Raw genomic sequence first — 16,142 nt, 5'->3', positions numbered from 1 at the left:
TCAATCACATAGTCTGAGTTGAATGTCACCTGTTCATCTGATGGGGGTATTAGATGCCTCTTTCCTTTAATTGGCTCACAGATATGTAAGTAGTCAAGCTTATGATGGGACCAGTGTGGAAGGGGAGCAGTTGTGTTTGGCTCCCATTTGGACTCTGTAATGGAAGATGGTGGGTTCTTGTGCAGTGAGTCAGTGGTCAGCATGGGATTGTTAGTTGAATTGATATGTTATCGGTGATGAACAGAATTGGTGGTTTGTGGATGTCAGTTGCCAGTGGGTACATTGAAAGATTACAGCTGAGAGTCCAGTGCTCACAGACAGAGCTGGAACAGGGGTAGCAGTTTTCAGTGCAGTTGGCCATGGACATTTCAGTGTCTGTGGAGGCAGCACACAATCTCTTTTCATTTGCAACTTAAAAGGTCTGCACTATTCACTATCATGCTCATTGGAAGCAGACTGGAATAATTAGGTAGCGATCCCTTTGCAGTGTGTGCTTTTATTTCATAATATCCTTTTTATTGCATTTTTGTATATTCTGCAATAATTACCAAGAGCTATTGACAGTAAAGGACAACTAGGACAGTTGCTGATGTTAGTGAAGTGTTGTTTGTCCCCATGATGTAAGTGCAAAAGAGCAATTGCAAAGTTAGGGTATTTAATGTTCCAGTAAAATGGAATAGTAGGGAAAGTAAAACTAATTGCAAACAGAAAATGTGATAGCGGCAACAAGGAAGTGGTTCTTTCACCCTGAAATTTAATTTTGTAATAAAGGAATTCATATCTTCAACTGAGGTGGGATAATGTAAAATCTGTTTGATTTTCAGTGCCTTCTCATTTTGACAATGAAGTGTTAATGTATTAGCCAGCAGGTGTAGGAAAGGCTATAATGATAAATTATTAACTTGAGTTCCATAAGTGAAGTGAACTACAGTGCCAGTGCTGTGGAAGAAAAAGCTCAAAACTTTAAGGGGGGGGGGGGAGGGGGGAGGAGGAACTGCCAGCTATATGTATACAAAGATGTCTTTAGATGTCAACCTCCCAACCTCCGCTAATGAAGAGAGAGAAAGCAGTGGTGTGCAAAGGATGTAAACATGAAACGGGAACACCAATGACCACAGAAGATGCTTTGTAAATAAGAGTGAAACGCGCCTAGTGTGAAATTCTTCTTCATTAATTGCAGTAAGATTAAGATGGCAAAGCTAACAATAATTAATTGTTAGATCTGCTGCAGAAGATGGTCATGCAAACAAACATGATGTTTGTTTAAATCAGCAATGTAGCACTATGCTTGTTTTAATTTTATGCTTAACATATGTAATAGATTTAATGGCGTCTGAGAAATGCAGTTCGTGTTTTTGAGAGTGCAGTAATACTTCTGTAAAATTGCCTCAGTCTTACACCTTATGAATATATTTTCCATCCTTCTTTTTGATCCGGGGTTTGGACCGACACTGGCAAAGTTAAAAATATATTTTTTTGTTTTTATTTTATTTTGTATACAATTTTTGTATTTTTTAATAATTTTCATTCCCTTTTTGTTGTCATTTTTTCTGAGTGATAAATAATGGAAATGCCGTGTGGCTAGGGCCTCCCGTTGGGTAGACCGTTCGCCTGGTGCAAGTCTTTCGAGTTGACGCCTCTTCGGCGACTTGCGTGTCGATGGGGATGAAATGATGATGAAAGACACACAACACCCAGTCATCACGAGGCAGAGAAAATCCCTGGCCCCGCCGGGAATCGAACCCGGGACCCCGTGCGTGGGAAGTGAGAACGCTACCACAAGACCACGAGATGCGGACTTCTGAGTGATTATAGATGGTTAATAGTTCTGTTTAGTGTGATAGGCCTCAAAATATGGCACTACACATTGTGCTATGTTGCATGCTCTACATTAATATCTTGTTTCTTGGTGCACTTTCTACTTCGAGTATACTGCGCACCAACGCATTGGCGGACCTTTCTTCATGTTTTCCATCTCAATGACCTTTGGAAAATGCCTCCCAGTAAGTCGTAGAGGATCCTCGTCTCCAGAGCGCCTTCCTCTGCCAGCTTTCCTCCGTTCTTTTGCGTAAGCTTCAACATGCTCTCTTACCAGATACAAATGAAATTCCGCTAGTTGCATTTTTCATCTTGTTACTACTCTGTGGAGAACATGGTCATTTAAAATGCACAGATCCAGTACGTGGAAAAAGAACTTTTTCTACCACTTGACAGTATTTCGTACTGATTGCACTGAACTTGGCAGCATGTCACAGTGGTCAACAACACCCATACTCTTGTTGTAATCTGCAACACATTGTGGTTTCCTTTATCTTTCACCTGTCTTTCTGTTTGTCTTTTTCATCTGAACCATTTCTGCAGTATTACAAGTAGTCAGCATCCACACTTCTCTCTTGTCACACCATTTCATCGCAAGGATTGTGTCAGTGGACATAAACTGTATTTCTCCTTATGTTAGTTTGTTCTGTAATTTTGGCATGTTGCATCTGTTTTTGCGAACAGTACCACATGCCTATGTTCTGTGGTTATTAATCCAGAGGAACAGGTCTGGGCTTGAATACCAATTACCGACATTAGAGCGTTTGACCCATTCCTAAAAGTGGTTTCATCAATGTTGCTACTATGTCGCCACTTTTCCCCAGATTGTGGATGCAAATTTCAGTATTTTTGCACGTGTAAACAATGAAATCCAGGATATAACCCGTCTGGCAGTCACATAGTATGAATGTTTTTATTCCGAACCTACTTCTTTTGGAGGGACTGTACTGTTTGAATGATAATCATTCTTTGAACAACAAGAAGCTTTTGTCAATGCAGAGGTTTTGGTATGGATGAAATGTGTTGCAAAATGTTGCATGAATTTTATCAACAATATACCTAATTTTAAATAACCTGTGTCCTTCATTGCTGATAGAGTTATCACCAAAGTGAAGCATTCTTAAAATTAACAGAGAATGGACCCTGGACATAATTTGCTAAAACAGGAGTGTTCAAACATACGTCTGTGGACCATTAGTCACTGATTTTCAGCTTTTTCACAGGAGCCATTAGTATACAAACAGTGACGAAGGAATACAGTTCCTCGAAACCTGTTTCTTTCCATCTGGACAAACGAGAATACTCTGAATCAGGAAACATGAAAAACCACTTAAATCTGGCCCTAAATCACTTTTCTTCCAGTCAAATATGTCGCTAAAGCGAGCTCTTTTCACTGGCCCTTCACTATCATGCTCAGACCCATCAGATTCGGAATGATATCCCTCCCTTGTTGACAGATGTGTTGTTCCAGCTGAAGTACACAGCACAGGACTGTCACTTCAAGATTCAGTCGAAGAATAATCACTACCATCGCTGTCGAAAATTTCATACTGTCGCTTCTAGTGAGAATTTTGATGATTTCTTCATCTGTACAACCATGACAGCATGCCATTTTCTGCTCAAAATGCTGAGGGCGTCAACAGTCAGTAAAAGCCCAGATGAAAACTGCAACACAAGAACACAGCAGCAAATGCTCACGAAACTTCAACTGTGCCGGCGGAAGGCTGAACAGCTACTAGGCACTCAGCACAAGTATACGGCTGGGCACGTAATGTGGCCAGAGACCACAGGGGAAGAAGTGGCAGCACGTCTCAACACGTCAGGAGGACACAGGTGCCATTAAGGTGGCACATGTAGACACATTCAGAGTACCGGTGGCATGCATAAACACATTCAGAGCAAACAGGGCCAGGTACAAAGGTGCACATTAACATGTCCAGAGCAGTTAAAGGGTTAATGCTCTACTCTGTGAATAGCTTTCAGGTAATGGTGGACCTTAGGATTAATTTTATTGCTACCGAGTGAGAGATATGGGTAACATTGTATGTGACGTAAGTTCACAATTGAATAAGAGGTAAATTGGCATCTGCTGTGTGATGTTGGTTGAAATATTTGTCAGTTCAGTAACAATGTTGTAGTTATGGTATTATACTATGCATACCGCTTACAGCAAGTTTGACAAATCTTCAGTAATGATAAGCTGTGTGGCCATAAAGCAGGTGCCTGCAAAATCAACGTGGATATAATCACACAGCTACTGGAACTTAGGCCGTGGGACAATGGTAGAGACTCCATATGGGCTCTACTTGTTTATGAGCAAAGGCCTAATAGGTGGAGATTGAGATTGCTTGCTATGTATTGGTGCCAACCCTTACCCAGTAAGCATGTCATCTTGCTAGCAACATAATCTGTGGTATTCACGTGTGGGATTGGTGCAGTAATTCCAGGATGTTCACATGAAGGGATTAGGGAATACCAACCCTAAATTCTTCATTTTCAGTGGATAGTAAGAGGGCCTCATGAAAATTGTTCAATCAATGACAGAAAAAAAGATAATATGCAGTGCTGGAGGGATGGCAGCCAAGAGTTGCTCGAGCTACCCACATTGATGAAGATGATACCATGTCAAAAAGTTACTAAGCTTACTGACAATGTTATTGATAACAGAGGATACCAGGTTATCTTGGGAAACAAAATCAGCAGCCCGAAATTCCTCCAGAACGGCTTACCTCAAGGCTCGGTATTAGCTCCACTGCACTTTGGCCTTTACATTGCCGATATGCCAGAAACAGTTTGTAAGAAATTTGGTTATGCTGATGATTGGGCCATAGCAACAAGGCTCACTCATTTTGAAACTGTGGAAAAATAATGTCATCTGCTTTGTCTGTTGTGGCAGACTGCTCCTGAAAATGTAGTCTTAGACCTAATGCTGCTAAGACAGAAGTGACTTGCTTCCAACTTAATAATAAACAGTCAAATAGGGCTCTAGAAGTCTGTGTTGGTGACACATACTTTAATTACAATAAGGAGCCAATATATTTGGGTATCATGCTAGATAGAACATTGTCTTTTAAATCACACCTCTCAAAACGGCTGCTGAGTCGAGGATAAGAAATAATCTTGTTCAGAAACTTTGTGGAACCACATAGGGATCATCAGCGACAATTCTGCACACTTTTGCATTGAGCTTGGTATACTCTGCAGTGGAGTACGGTGCACTGGCATGAATGAACGGCAGTCGTGTAAACAAAATTAATAGCTTAATAGTACTATGTTTAGCATTTTGGGAACAATTAGGTCTATTCCGACCATCAGGCTGCCTGTTCTGCAAAGGAAAGAAGCCCTGATCAGGGACTACCATTGCATTCTGACAGCCATGATCTCAGATTCAGTTGACTTCATTTTGAGTATCCTCCTCTTGCACCTGCAGGCAGTCTCACTGGGATGAACATCACCAATCCCTGGAGTAGAGAATGGCTCTGTAATGCCTCAGGAGTGTGCCAGTTCTTACCTTGTATTACTGAGACAATCCGTGAGTTAGATAAACCCCATAAGACATAGTCAACTTTCAACCTTCTTAGAATGGGGCATGGAAGATGTGCAGATTCACTTTTTAAATGGGAATTCGTGTCCTCACCAGCAGGCAACTGTAGTGTACTGAACCAGACTGCCCAACCTATCAGGTGAGAATGCGGCACCAAAGCATATAGAGGGGGTTATGAGAAATTCCTGATGGCAACCCAAACTCCATCAGATACAGGTTGTTTAAAATTAATTACACAAAAGTAGCTTCTAATTGTGAAAAGGGTAAATAACTAATTGAAATGTTTGATAAAGCACTGAATGCAGTGTATCTTCAAGTTTATGACAATGTTGTTTACGGTTTCATGAATCCAAATCTGCTACTACAGTTCACAAATAGGTCAGGAATAAATATCGCAAGCCACCACCTCAAAAACAAGCTGTTATTAATTGGGACAATCATTTCACTGAAACTAGCTGTGCATCACATAGGATGCCAGGCCAGAGTCAGCCAGCAGTCTCTGACTCAGCAGTTGAACAACTGCAGCAGTGCTATGTTTGTAACCTGGGTATATCAACAAGAAGTGCCAACATAGAACTGAATATGCCTAGTGTTTCAATGTGGTAGGTACTGCGGAAATGTCTTGTCATTCAAACCCTACAAACTGAAACTTTTGGAAGCTTTAAGAGAAAGTGACAAAGAAAAATGAACTGAGTTTTGTGTAGAAATTTTTAACAAAATGAATACCGAAGATTACTTCTGTGTATGGGGTTACATTTAAAGAGAGAGTGTTTGTTGTTCTGCTTCTAGGAAATGTCAGTGAGCTATGACAACGGATAACACAAACATTTGCCACCATACATTGATACATGGTTTGTAGGATTTGCCAGGAAATTGATTGCAGATGGGATAGTGTCGTGGCAAAGGTAGTCAAATTGAACATTTGTAAATAAAACTAGAAGACATACTGCATTGAGTGCTGTATCAAACATTTCTGTAAGTTATTTACCTTTTTTTTACAATTAATGGTACTTTTGTGTAATTAATTTATAAACATTTTGTATATTCAAGGACTAGATGTTTTTGTTGTGATTAAGTATTAAATGATATGGTTATAATAGAGGGAAACATTCCACGTAGGAAAAATATATCTAAAAACAAAGATGATGTGACTTACCAAATGAAAGTGCTGGCAGGTCGAAAGACACACAAACAAACACAAACATACACACAAAATTCAAACTTTCGCAACAAACTGTTGCCTCATCGGGAAAGAGGGAAGGAGAGGGAAAGACGAAAGGATGTGGGTTTTAAGGGAGAGGGTAAGGAGTCATTCCAATCCCGGGAGCGGAAAGACTTACCTTAGGGGGAAAAAAGGACGGGTATACACTCGCGCGCGCACACACACACACACATATCCATCCACACATATACAGACACATTGTCTTTAAATATGTCTGCTTGTGTCTGTATATGTGTGGATGGATATGTGTGTGTGTGCGAGTGTATACCCGTCCTTTTTTCCCCCTAAGGTAAGTCTTTCCGCTCCCGGGATTGGAATGAATCCTTACCCTCTCCCTTAAAACCCACATCCTTTCGTCTTTCCCTCTCCTTCCCTCTTTCCTGATGAGGCAACAGTTTGTTGCGAAAGCTTGAATTTTGTGTGTATGTTTGTGTTTGTTTGTGTGTCTTTCGACCTGCCAGCACTTTCATTTGGTAAGTCACATCATCTTTGTTTTTAGATATATTAAGTATTAAATGTTTAGAAATAAAGTAGTGTAATTCAGAATTGAAATGTACGTAGAGTCCATAAACTAAATAAATAAACATGATGTAGTGATCAGGAAGTCATCAGCAGATGCTTAGGATGAACTGTTATATAATAGGAAAATTGTCAATTTATTTTTTAAATTCACATCACATTGGTCTTGGTGTGTTGGCTTGTCAGATGACAATGGATTGCATAACAATGATTAATGTCAAAGTGTGCACACTGTTGTTGCAGGCTCCGACATAGCCAAGAGTATTTTGTGATAAGATAGAATTTGTTCCATATATATTAACTTTTATGACTCTTTATATTATCTTAATTGGCTGCTCCATGCCATCAGCAGTTTTGTGAGAGAAAATGGTATCAGTACCATGCTGCAACATGTGACAGTGGAGTAAAGATATCTGAGAAGTTTTTGCCAAATACTGGATCATTCAGATTTGATGCCTTTCTTTCATAGTCTGTTTAAGTGATGCAAAATTTGTGCATTGTTAGAGATAAATTCCTGTACCAAGAAATGATTCAAATCATTGATACCAGTTACTACAGATAATTTAAATGTGGCTTTACATGATTCTTTATTGGATTGAGATCTTGACTAGTCAGGATGTGGTCTTATGATTCCACACTATCATGGAAAGATTGCACTCTATACTCTTTGTCTCAGTAATATGAAACAAAGTTTTGAAGGTTAGTAAATGTTGCTCCTGCATGGTATACATTACACTGGAATCACCGTATTGAATAGTAGTATGTAGAATACCATGTACAAGTTGTCCTCGATAGTGCTGAAAAATGGCAGGGACCCTTGCATTTGCTCCACAGGCAGTTATTCTTATGATTGTTTTGATTTCATCCACATTTTGTTTGTCATTAAGGGTTTGGATTCATTTGAATCTACTGTACAGCTCTTTCTGCTATTATCGGGGATTATGGTAAGTGTATGGGGTCATTTCATGTTCATATTTATACAAGTTTCAGTGATTTTAGAAGAAAGAAGACAATCTGTAGAATGATGTCCTGTGTTGTATTTATTACTGTTAAAGAGAATTGTTATTTTGTAATCAGCTGTCTTTTGTTACTGATGAAGTCAGTGTGTGACTATGTCTAATATTTTTCCTGTTTTTATAGTTAAGTGCACTACTGTAATAACAGGATCTATCAAGTTAATGCCATTAATTAATGTGTTATGTTTCTGTAAAGTTAGACTCTGCCTGTAGTGGTTTGCTGCACTACAGTACTCTGTTCTTTGGAAGTAGTACTATAAATTATTTGATAGAATAATTGTCTATTTGAAGCAAAGTCAAAATCAGACCTGGCCCGCCACAATGTTTCTGTAGTGTGTACATAATTGAACTGATTCCAGGCACTTCGTGCTGCATCATTATATTATCTTAATGAGCCAGTTAAAGTTGATTTTCATCACAGTCACACCATCAGTCAATAGAATGAATCTGCTTAGTAGTTCCAGAGGTTGTAATTATAACTAGTGGCATTAATAGTAAATTTGATAAAAACTAGTTGTAAGGACTAGTGTGCCTTTGTCTGCTTTTACTATTTATTTACTGTGATTGTTATAGATCAATGGTAGAAGAATTGTATATCTTGTATTAAGATTGTAAATCATCTTCTAAAACTTAGTTGTGTTGCATTGACTGCAATTCCTGCCTTTTTAGGGTTCCATGCCTCAATCTGTAAAAATGGAACCCTTATACAGTAGATCATGTCGTTGTGCATCTATCTGTCTGTTGGACAGTTAAGAACCCTTTTTCTTGGGGATGAATAGACGGATAAAGCCTAAATTGATGTCAAATATTCAATTCTATGGTCTCTTGGCAGTTTAGAAAATTTAAGCTTCTAAATCAATACAGCAAAAGATATGGTCATTTATGTCACATATTTTTATACTCAAAGAATCACTTATCAAAATCTGTAGGATACTTGCTGTTGATCTAGAATCATGAAATTTAGCAAGAAGCAAGGTTGCATAATATAAGTAAAGGAAAAGAACCCAAAAATTCTTATTTGTAATTATACAACACGAAAAAAAAAATAAAATAAAAATAAGGTCATGTTTTTTCCATCTATCCATTTGTGTGCCCATCTGTTAAGATCCTATTCTCTGGAACAGATTGACTATGAGGTTCAAATTTATTCACATACTAAGGTTGATGGTCCCTTGGCAGAGTAAAAATTGTAAGCTTCTAAATCAGTGCAGTCAAAGAATACAGTCATTTGTGTAACATATTTTGTGACCTAAAATAATGAAATTTGGCAAGAAGCAAGATGCCGCAGTTTAAGTAAAGGGAAAAATCCAAAACATCTTAATTTGTAATTATATAATGCAAAAAAACTGTTTGTTTTGTCATTCGTTGTCTGACTTCAGACTTGAAATTAAAGCATACTCTAAAGTCTTTGAATCCCTGGGACCCATGTATTGTGAGTATCAGTGTCGATAACAGGCAAAAATCATCAGTATCCTCAATTCCCAAAATGGATAAACTGTCTATATACATAATTAAGTTTGTACAGAACCTTCAGTGCACAAGCCCTAATCACACCTGACTTTTTTTAAAAAAAATTTAGTGATATTATTATTATTATTTGTCAGAAGGTAAATATGCCGCTTTCCAGTAATATTGAAACACTGTGAGAGTGACATGCAAAAAAGTCAAATTGGTATGAAGTGTACTGTATTCTTCAACATGTAAGTTATCAACTTTTAAGTGTAATCACAAAAAATAGGATGCAGTAAAGCAACATTCATTCTGCACATAAGGAAAGATTTCACAGTGAGTTTCTCATTCAGAAATCACATTTGAATGTTGTTTATGTGTCAGAAGATCGTGTTACTCCTTGTGGTAGAAGGAAAACTGTGGACAGTAGCCTGCTGAGTCTGCAGACTCTTGGTTCACAATACTATGTTTTGTCGAGATCTGTAGACTGCCAATCAAATAAGTAGACGACAGGTTCAGGAGGCCTGTGCTTGATACCGTGCAGAGTTGCAACAGACTCTTGTTACTAGGACCCTGCAGGATCATACAGCCATAGAATGCATTTCAAATCAGGGAACTGGCATGTTTGCAGCAAGACAAGTATTCACTCAGATACTGTGATGACATTCAGAGTTCAACAGACTGTCTCTGCGGAGACTGTTGCGACTTCTCTTGACACAACACCAGAGAGAGGCACACAGGTGGTGTGGCCAGACGACAAAACTGGACACAGGAATTGCGCTGTGTTAACTTTTCGGGTTTGTCCCAGTTCTCTACAAAGCATCACGATGGAGTTATCCAAGTATGGAGACACCAAGGAGAATAAACACTGCCAGATTCCATTTGTTGTCATTATAGGGCCCAGTACTGGTGTCAGATGCCATTGGGTAGATAACACAATCACCTCTGGTTTGCATAGCTGATAATTTGGACATTAGGCAGTACATTTCTGATGTGTTATGACTGGTGGCCTATCTTTTCAGTCTCCATGGCATTATCTTTCAACAACATAATGCTAGATCGCATGTATCCCATGCTTTCCTGACCTACCTCGATACAATGGATGTTTGACCATAGTCTTGGCCAGCACATTCTACAGATTTCTCACCCATTAGGAACATCTATTCATGGGTTACTGAGAGATTACTTTGTCAACATTTGCCAACTGCTATGCCAAGTCTAGCTCGGAGTTGAAGCACCATGGAATGATATACCTGTATCTGTTACCCAAGCTCAGTTCGACTTGATGCCCAGCCAGGCTAGAGCTGTTGTTGCTAGCAGAGGTGGCAGATCTGTTTTACCAAATCTTGCCTGTTGATCTGAATAGCAAGGAAAAAGGCAGCAATGTGTTTCTTAATTGCTTTTGACTTTACATTACTAAATAATGAAGCTGAAGTATAAAGCATCTGTCTCTGTAGCTGAGTGGTCAGAGTAGATGGTTGGCCACGTGGAAGACCTGGGTTCAATTCCCAGTGCTGCCAAGGATTTTTTTCTTGGTGGGGGGTTGGTATTGGGGTATGCTTAGTATCGTAATGCCAATTGAGGAGCCATTTGACTGACTAGTAGTGGTTGCATTGCATGGAAAATCTGTGAAATGGCCAGGAGAGCGGTGTGCTGACCTCACGCCACTGCATACCAAATCACATGGTGCCACAAGGCAGAGGATGACACAGCAACCAGTTGACATCCTTTGGACCTTACATCCTGGACGAGCAACTGGTTTTTCTTTGTTTAAAAAATTAAGTATAAGTCTTAATTTCCATTCAGGTCCTGTTTTCAGTAGTGAAGCCTTAGATGATTGATCAGCAATGTCTGCAGATACAACTGACACTGCAGTTTAAATTGTAATTACAAATATGTGAATTCAGTAGTTCTTAGGATAAACATCACTGATATTTTATCTTACCATGTAGGATCACCAATTTGTACATTTAGTACTGAATGGGTTTTGTTGTGGTCTTTAGTCTGAAGATGCAGCTGTCCTTGCTACTCTACCTTGTGCAAGCCTTTTCATCTCTGTATCACTACTGAAACCTACGTCCATTTGAACCTAATTACTATATTCATTCCTTGGTCTTTCTCTATAATTTTGACCTCTTACACTTCCCTCCATTACCAAATTGACAATTCCTTGGTTCCTCATAAGATGTCCCATCAATCAGTCCCTTCCTTTAGGCAAGTTGTGCCATAAATTTATTTTTTCCTCAGTTCTCTTCAGTACCTCCTCATTAAATGAGTGGATCGAGTAACTAACCTTTAGCATTCTTTTTTAGAACCACACCCCAAAAGCTTTTATTCTCTTCTTTTCTGAACTGCTTGTTGTCCACATTTCTTGTCTCTACAATGCTACACTCCAGGTAAATATCTTCAAAAAATACTTCCTAACACTTAAATTGATATACGATGTTAACAAATTTCTCTTTTTCGAAATGATTTTCTTGCTCTTGCCAACCGCATTTTATATCCTCTCAACTTCAGCCATAGTGTTATTTGCAGCCCAAATAGTAAAACTCATATACTACTTTAATTGCCTCTTACCTCACCATTGCCTCATTTAATTCAACTACATTCCATCACCATGGTTCTACTCTTGTTGACGTTCACCTTACAAACTTTTTTAAAGGCGCTGTATTTTCCATTCAATTGTTCTTCCTAGCCCTTTACAGTCTCTAACAGAATTACAAAGTCATTAATAAACTTCAAAATTTTTTATTTCTTCTCCTTGAACTTTTAATTCCATCCACAAGTTTCATCTTGGCTTCCTTCATAGCTTGCTAAATATGCAGATTGAATAGCTGTAGGGAAAAGCTATAACCCTTTCTCACTCCCTTCTAGACTGCTGCTTCCCTTTCATATACTTTGGCTCTTATAACTGCACTCTGGTTTCTGTGCAAATTATAAGTAACCGTTTGCTCCTTATATGTTGTCCCTTCTTCATTCCACATTTCAAAGAATTTAGTCCAATCAACATTGTCAAAAACTTCCTAAAACTACAAATGCTATCAACATAGACCTCACTTTCTTCAGGCTATCTCATAGGATAAGTGACGTAGTCTGCATAGCCTCCGTGTGTTCCTACATTTCTCCGGAAACTAAACAAGCCTTCCCTGAGGCCGGCTTCGCCATCATTTCCATTCTTCTGTAAATAATTCATGTCAGTATATTGCAGCCACTACATTAAACAAGTGGCTCGGTATTGATATGTGCTTCTATTTTGAACATAATACAACATTTAGGGGTGTGTGTGTGTGTGTGTGTGTGTGTGTGTGTGTGTGTGTGTGTGTGTGTGTGTGTAGATTCAAATAAAATTGATTCATGGATGTTGTCATTGCATTTGTATCAAAATGAACTTACATCGCAGTTATCAGCCAATCAAGAACAGAACTTCAGTTTTTCGAAACGTCTAGGATCAACATATATAAATGCATGCGTGTATGGGAAAGGCAGCATTTGAGTGGTAGATTCAATTTTTTGTTGACTTTTTTGTAGGTGAATAGTTATCAGAAGAGAATAAACATATGGAAAAATGTAATGCTTTCATTTATAATACACCAAATGTAGACCTCTGGAGTAAAGAAAATATTTTATTAGAAGTTGCTTTTTGTCAAAGAAGTCATGGAGTAAACATTAAATGTATTGTCTTTTGTAAGTTGTATCACAAATTTGTATGTGCGACTTGATTTTTTAAGGACCGGCTTTTCTTTTTCTTAGGCAATAGAAGATTCAAATAAAATTGATTCATGGATGTCGTCATTGCATTTGTATCAAAATGAACTTACATCACAGTTATCAGCTGATCGAGAACAGAACTTCAATATTTCGGAACTTCTAGGATCAACATGTACACTGCTTGAAACTGTTAATGAACAGAAAGAGGAGTTATTACTAAAACTGAAGGTAAAAGTATAAGCTAAAAAGACATTGTAATGTAGATATCATATCATATTGGCCATTACAGAAGAGAGAGGAACAGTGTTTATTTATCATTTGATGAAACATAAACAATTTACTTTGTTACAGAGTAAGGTGACACTATTTTGTTTCATGTAATGTTAAGCTGCCTTTTCTCTCTCTCTCTCTCTCTCTCTCTCTCTCTCTCTTAAGATTCATCCATTTTATGTGTGAACAGTTCATCTGTCTTTATTAAGCTGAAGCTTATTTTGCATTTTATAATTATTATTATTTTTACACTGTTATTCTACTCTTTTAAGTTTCCAGTTGTGTATCAGTTATCCAATCATAATTGAGTCTGTTTTCAGGAATTCAGGTTCAGTTTTGTGTGCATATCATCTGCCTAGTGAAAGTACTGTGTTGGAAAGCAATGGTGTACGCATTTATGTCTGTAGATGTGTTGATGACACAACTGAGTAGTACGGTTAAAATTGGGTGCAGTTCTGTAGTGGTATTACTTTGTCTTTAGGATATGATTTTAAGATACTGGTAGAAAAATCACAAAAAGTTCTTGGCTTCCTTCCTGCACACATCTTGACTATTTCCTATTTTCCTCATCTGAGAAAGTACGTTTTTTTATGGTGTTGGTGCTCTTAAGACGTAAAAAATTTGAAAAAATCAGATTTTGTAAATTTAATAACAAATTTGAGACTGTGAATGAATCTTTTCATGTGTACAAAAATAGCTGGATCATTACGATAAAATCAGGTTTTGCTGTGTGTGTGAAATTAAAGATATTTTGTATGAAATACCTAATTTAATTTTGTAATCCCTTAAAATAGGACTCTCCTTATCAGTATTTGATGCTGATATTGTGAAAGCAAGTACAGAAGTAGATCAAATTGTTCAACATAGACAGACAGAGAGAGAGAGAGAGAGAGAGAGAGAGAGAGAGAGAGATTTACATATTTTATTTTACTCCAGAATGTACATGCACATTATCCCTCTCCCTCTCCCTCTCCCTCTCCCTCTCCCTCTCCCTCTCCCTCTCCCTCTCCCTCTCTCTGTTTTTCCAAATTTGAAAAATAAAAGACTATATTTTAAATACCACTAGCAGTAAAATCTCCAGTTATATGAAAGGTGTGCAATAAAAAATATTTACAACTTCTTCATTAATAGTGTAGGTTATTCAAATTACATGTACAGTGAAAGTTAAACTTCTTGGTAGATTAAAACTGTGTGCCGGATGAGACTCTAACTCAGGAACTTTGCCCTTGGTGGGTAATTGCTTTACCCTCTGAGCTACCCAAGCACAACTCACAGCCTGTTCTCACAGCTTTACTTGGTCACTTGTGATAAAATCAGTTTTTACTGCGTCTGAAGATAGTTTATATGAAATAAGTAAATTATTTTTGTAGTTCTTTAAAATAGGACTCTTTTTTTCAATCAGTATTTGATGCTGATATTGTGAAAGGAAGTATGGAAGTAGATCAAATTGTTCAACATAAAGAGAGATGTACATTCCAGGTGGTTGTAACTAAACTTCCCCTATTTAACACGTTTAACGCAGAAGCTAATTACCATATAAGTACCAAGCTTGGTAGCATTAATGTCCAGAATATGGGGTACATGATTTCCATGCATCTCAGCACCACCGTCCAGTACCAACTATGGCCACCAGTGCCATGATCAGTCGTCGGTGATTCATAGTCTCACACACCTGACCAGTCACAGTGCACTTATTGATGCGTCAACATGAGCTTGGACAAAAGGAGCTCTATTATCAAAAGAACAGTAATGCCGCAGCTGCACCAAGAATATTGCCAGTTGGAAGGAGTTACGGAATGGTACTCTTTCTCCACCAGCTGTGCGGAGCATGATGAAGGAGTTCTAATCAACTGGAGAACTGGGCGTCGCTCTGGGAAGAGGCCGACGACCCGTTGCACCACAGATGGTTGATGAATTCACTCTTTCTATGGCAGACAATGCTGCGCGCAGTTTCCAATCATCTGGCAGTGCATGTGCTGTGTCACAACAGTCGAACATCGCTTGGTCTACAGTACAGAAGGTGCTTCGAACCATTCTCAAATGGTATTGTATAAGATCCGTATCATGCAGCAGCTTGCACCACAGGATGCACAACAACTAGTTGACTTCGCTCTTCACTTTCTCTCAAGGATTGAAGTTGACGAGGGCTGGCCCTGGACCATCCTGTAGACAGACAAGTCCAGTCACTGTGTATGAAGTTCCTCTGTTTGGTGAACGTTTCACCATATGGTGTGAGTTCACAACTACGGTCATCATTGGCCCATTCGTTTTTGAAAAGGTTGGCACTCAAGGACCAATGACATGCAGTGTGACTGGCCAGTGTTACAGCAATATGCCTCGCCAGCATTGTCATACCTGCTCTACAGGAGAGAGACACATTGAACTCAACAGTTTCAAGTAAGATGGGGCTCCACCACACATCGCTCATGAAGTTCACACGCTTCTCCGAAACATATTTGGAAATGATCGAATTATCAGCCGATCATTTCCAAATGCTTGGCCGGCATGATCAACTGATCTCACCTCTGTGATTTCTGGTTGTGGGCTACCTGAAGGACAAGATTTACTAGGGGACATTCACGTGTGTGCAGATGTG

The 16,142-nt window shown here is 38.7% G+C and overlaps 1 protein-coding gene across 1 annotated transcript in view; it reads left to right on the top strand.

Annotated features, from left to right (window-relative positions):
- LOC126236970 (golgin subfamily B member 1-like) overlaps positions 1 to 16,142 on the top strand; it is a 535,118-nt gene that overhangs the window by 116,750 nt on the left and 402,226 nt on the right. The window contains exon 9 of the mRNA XM_049946677.1: positions 13,329 to 13,504. Coding sequence (XP_049802634.1) covers positions 13,329 to 13,504 — 176 coding nt within the window. The remainder of the gene's footprint in view (positions 1 to 13,328; positions 13,505 to 16,142) is intronic.

Source organism: Schistocerca nitens, chromosome 2 (genome assembly GCF_023898315.1).
Source record: "Schistocerca nitens isolate TAMUIC-IGC-003100 chromosome 2, iqSchNite1.1, whole genome shotgun sequence".
NCBI classification, from domain to species: Eukaryota; Metazoa; Arthropoda; class Insecta; order Orthoptera; family Acrididae; genus Schistocerca; species Schistocerca nitens.
This window is presented reverse-complemented; position numbering and strand designations above follow the sequence as displayed.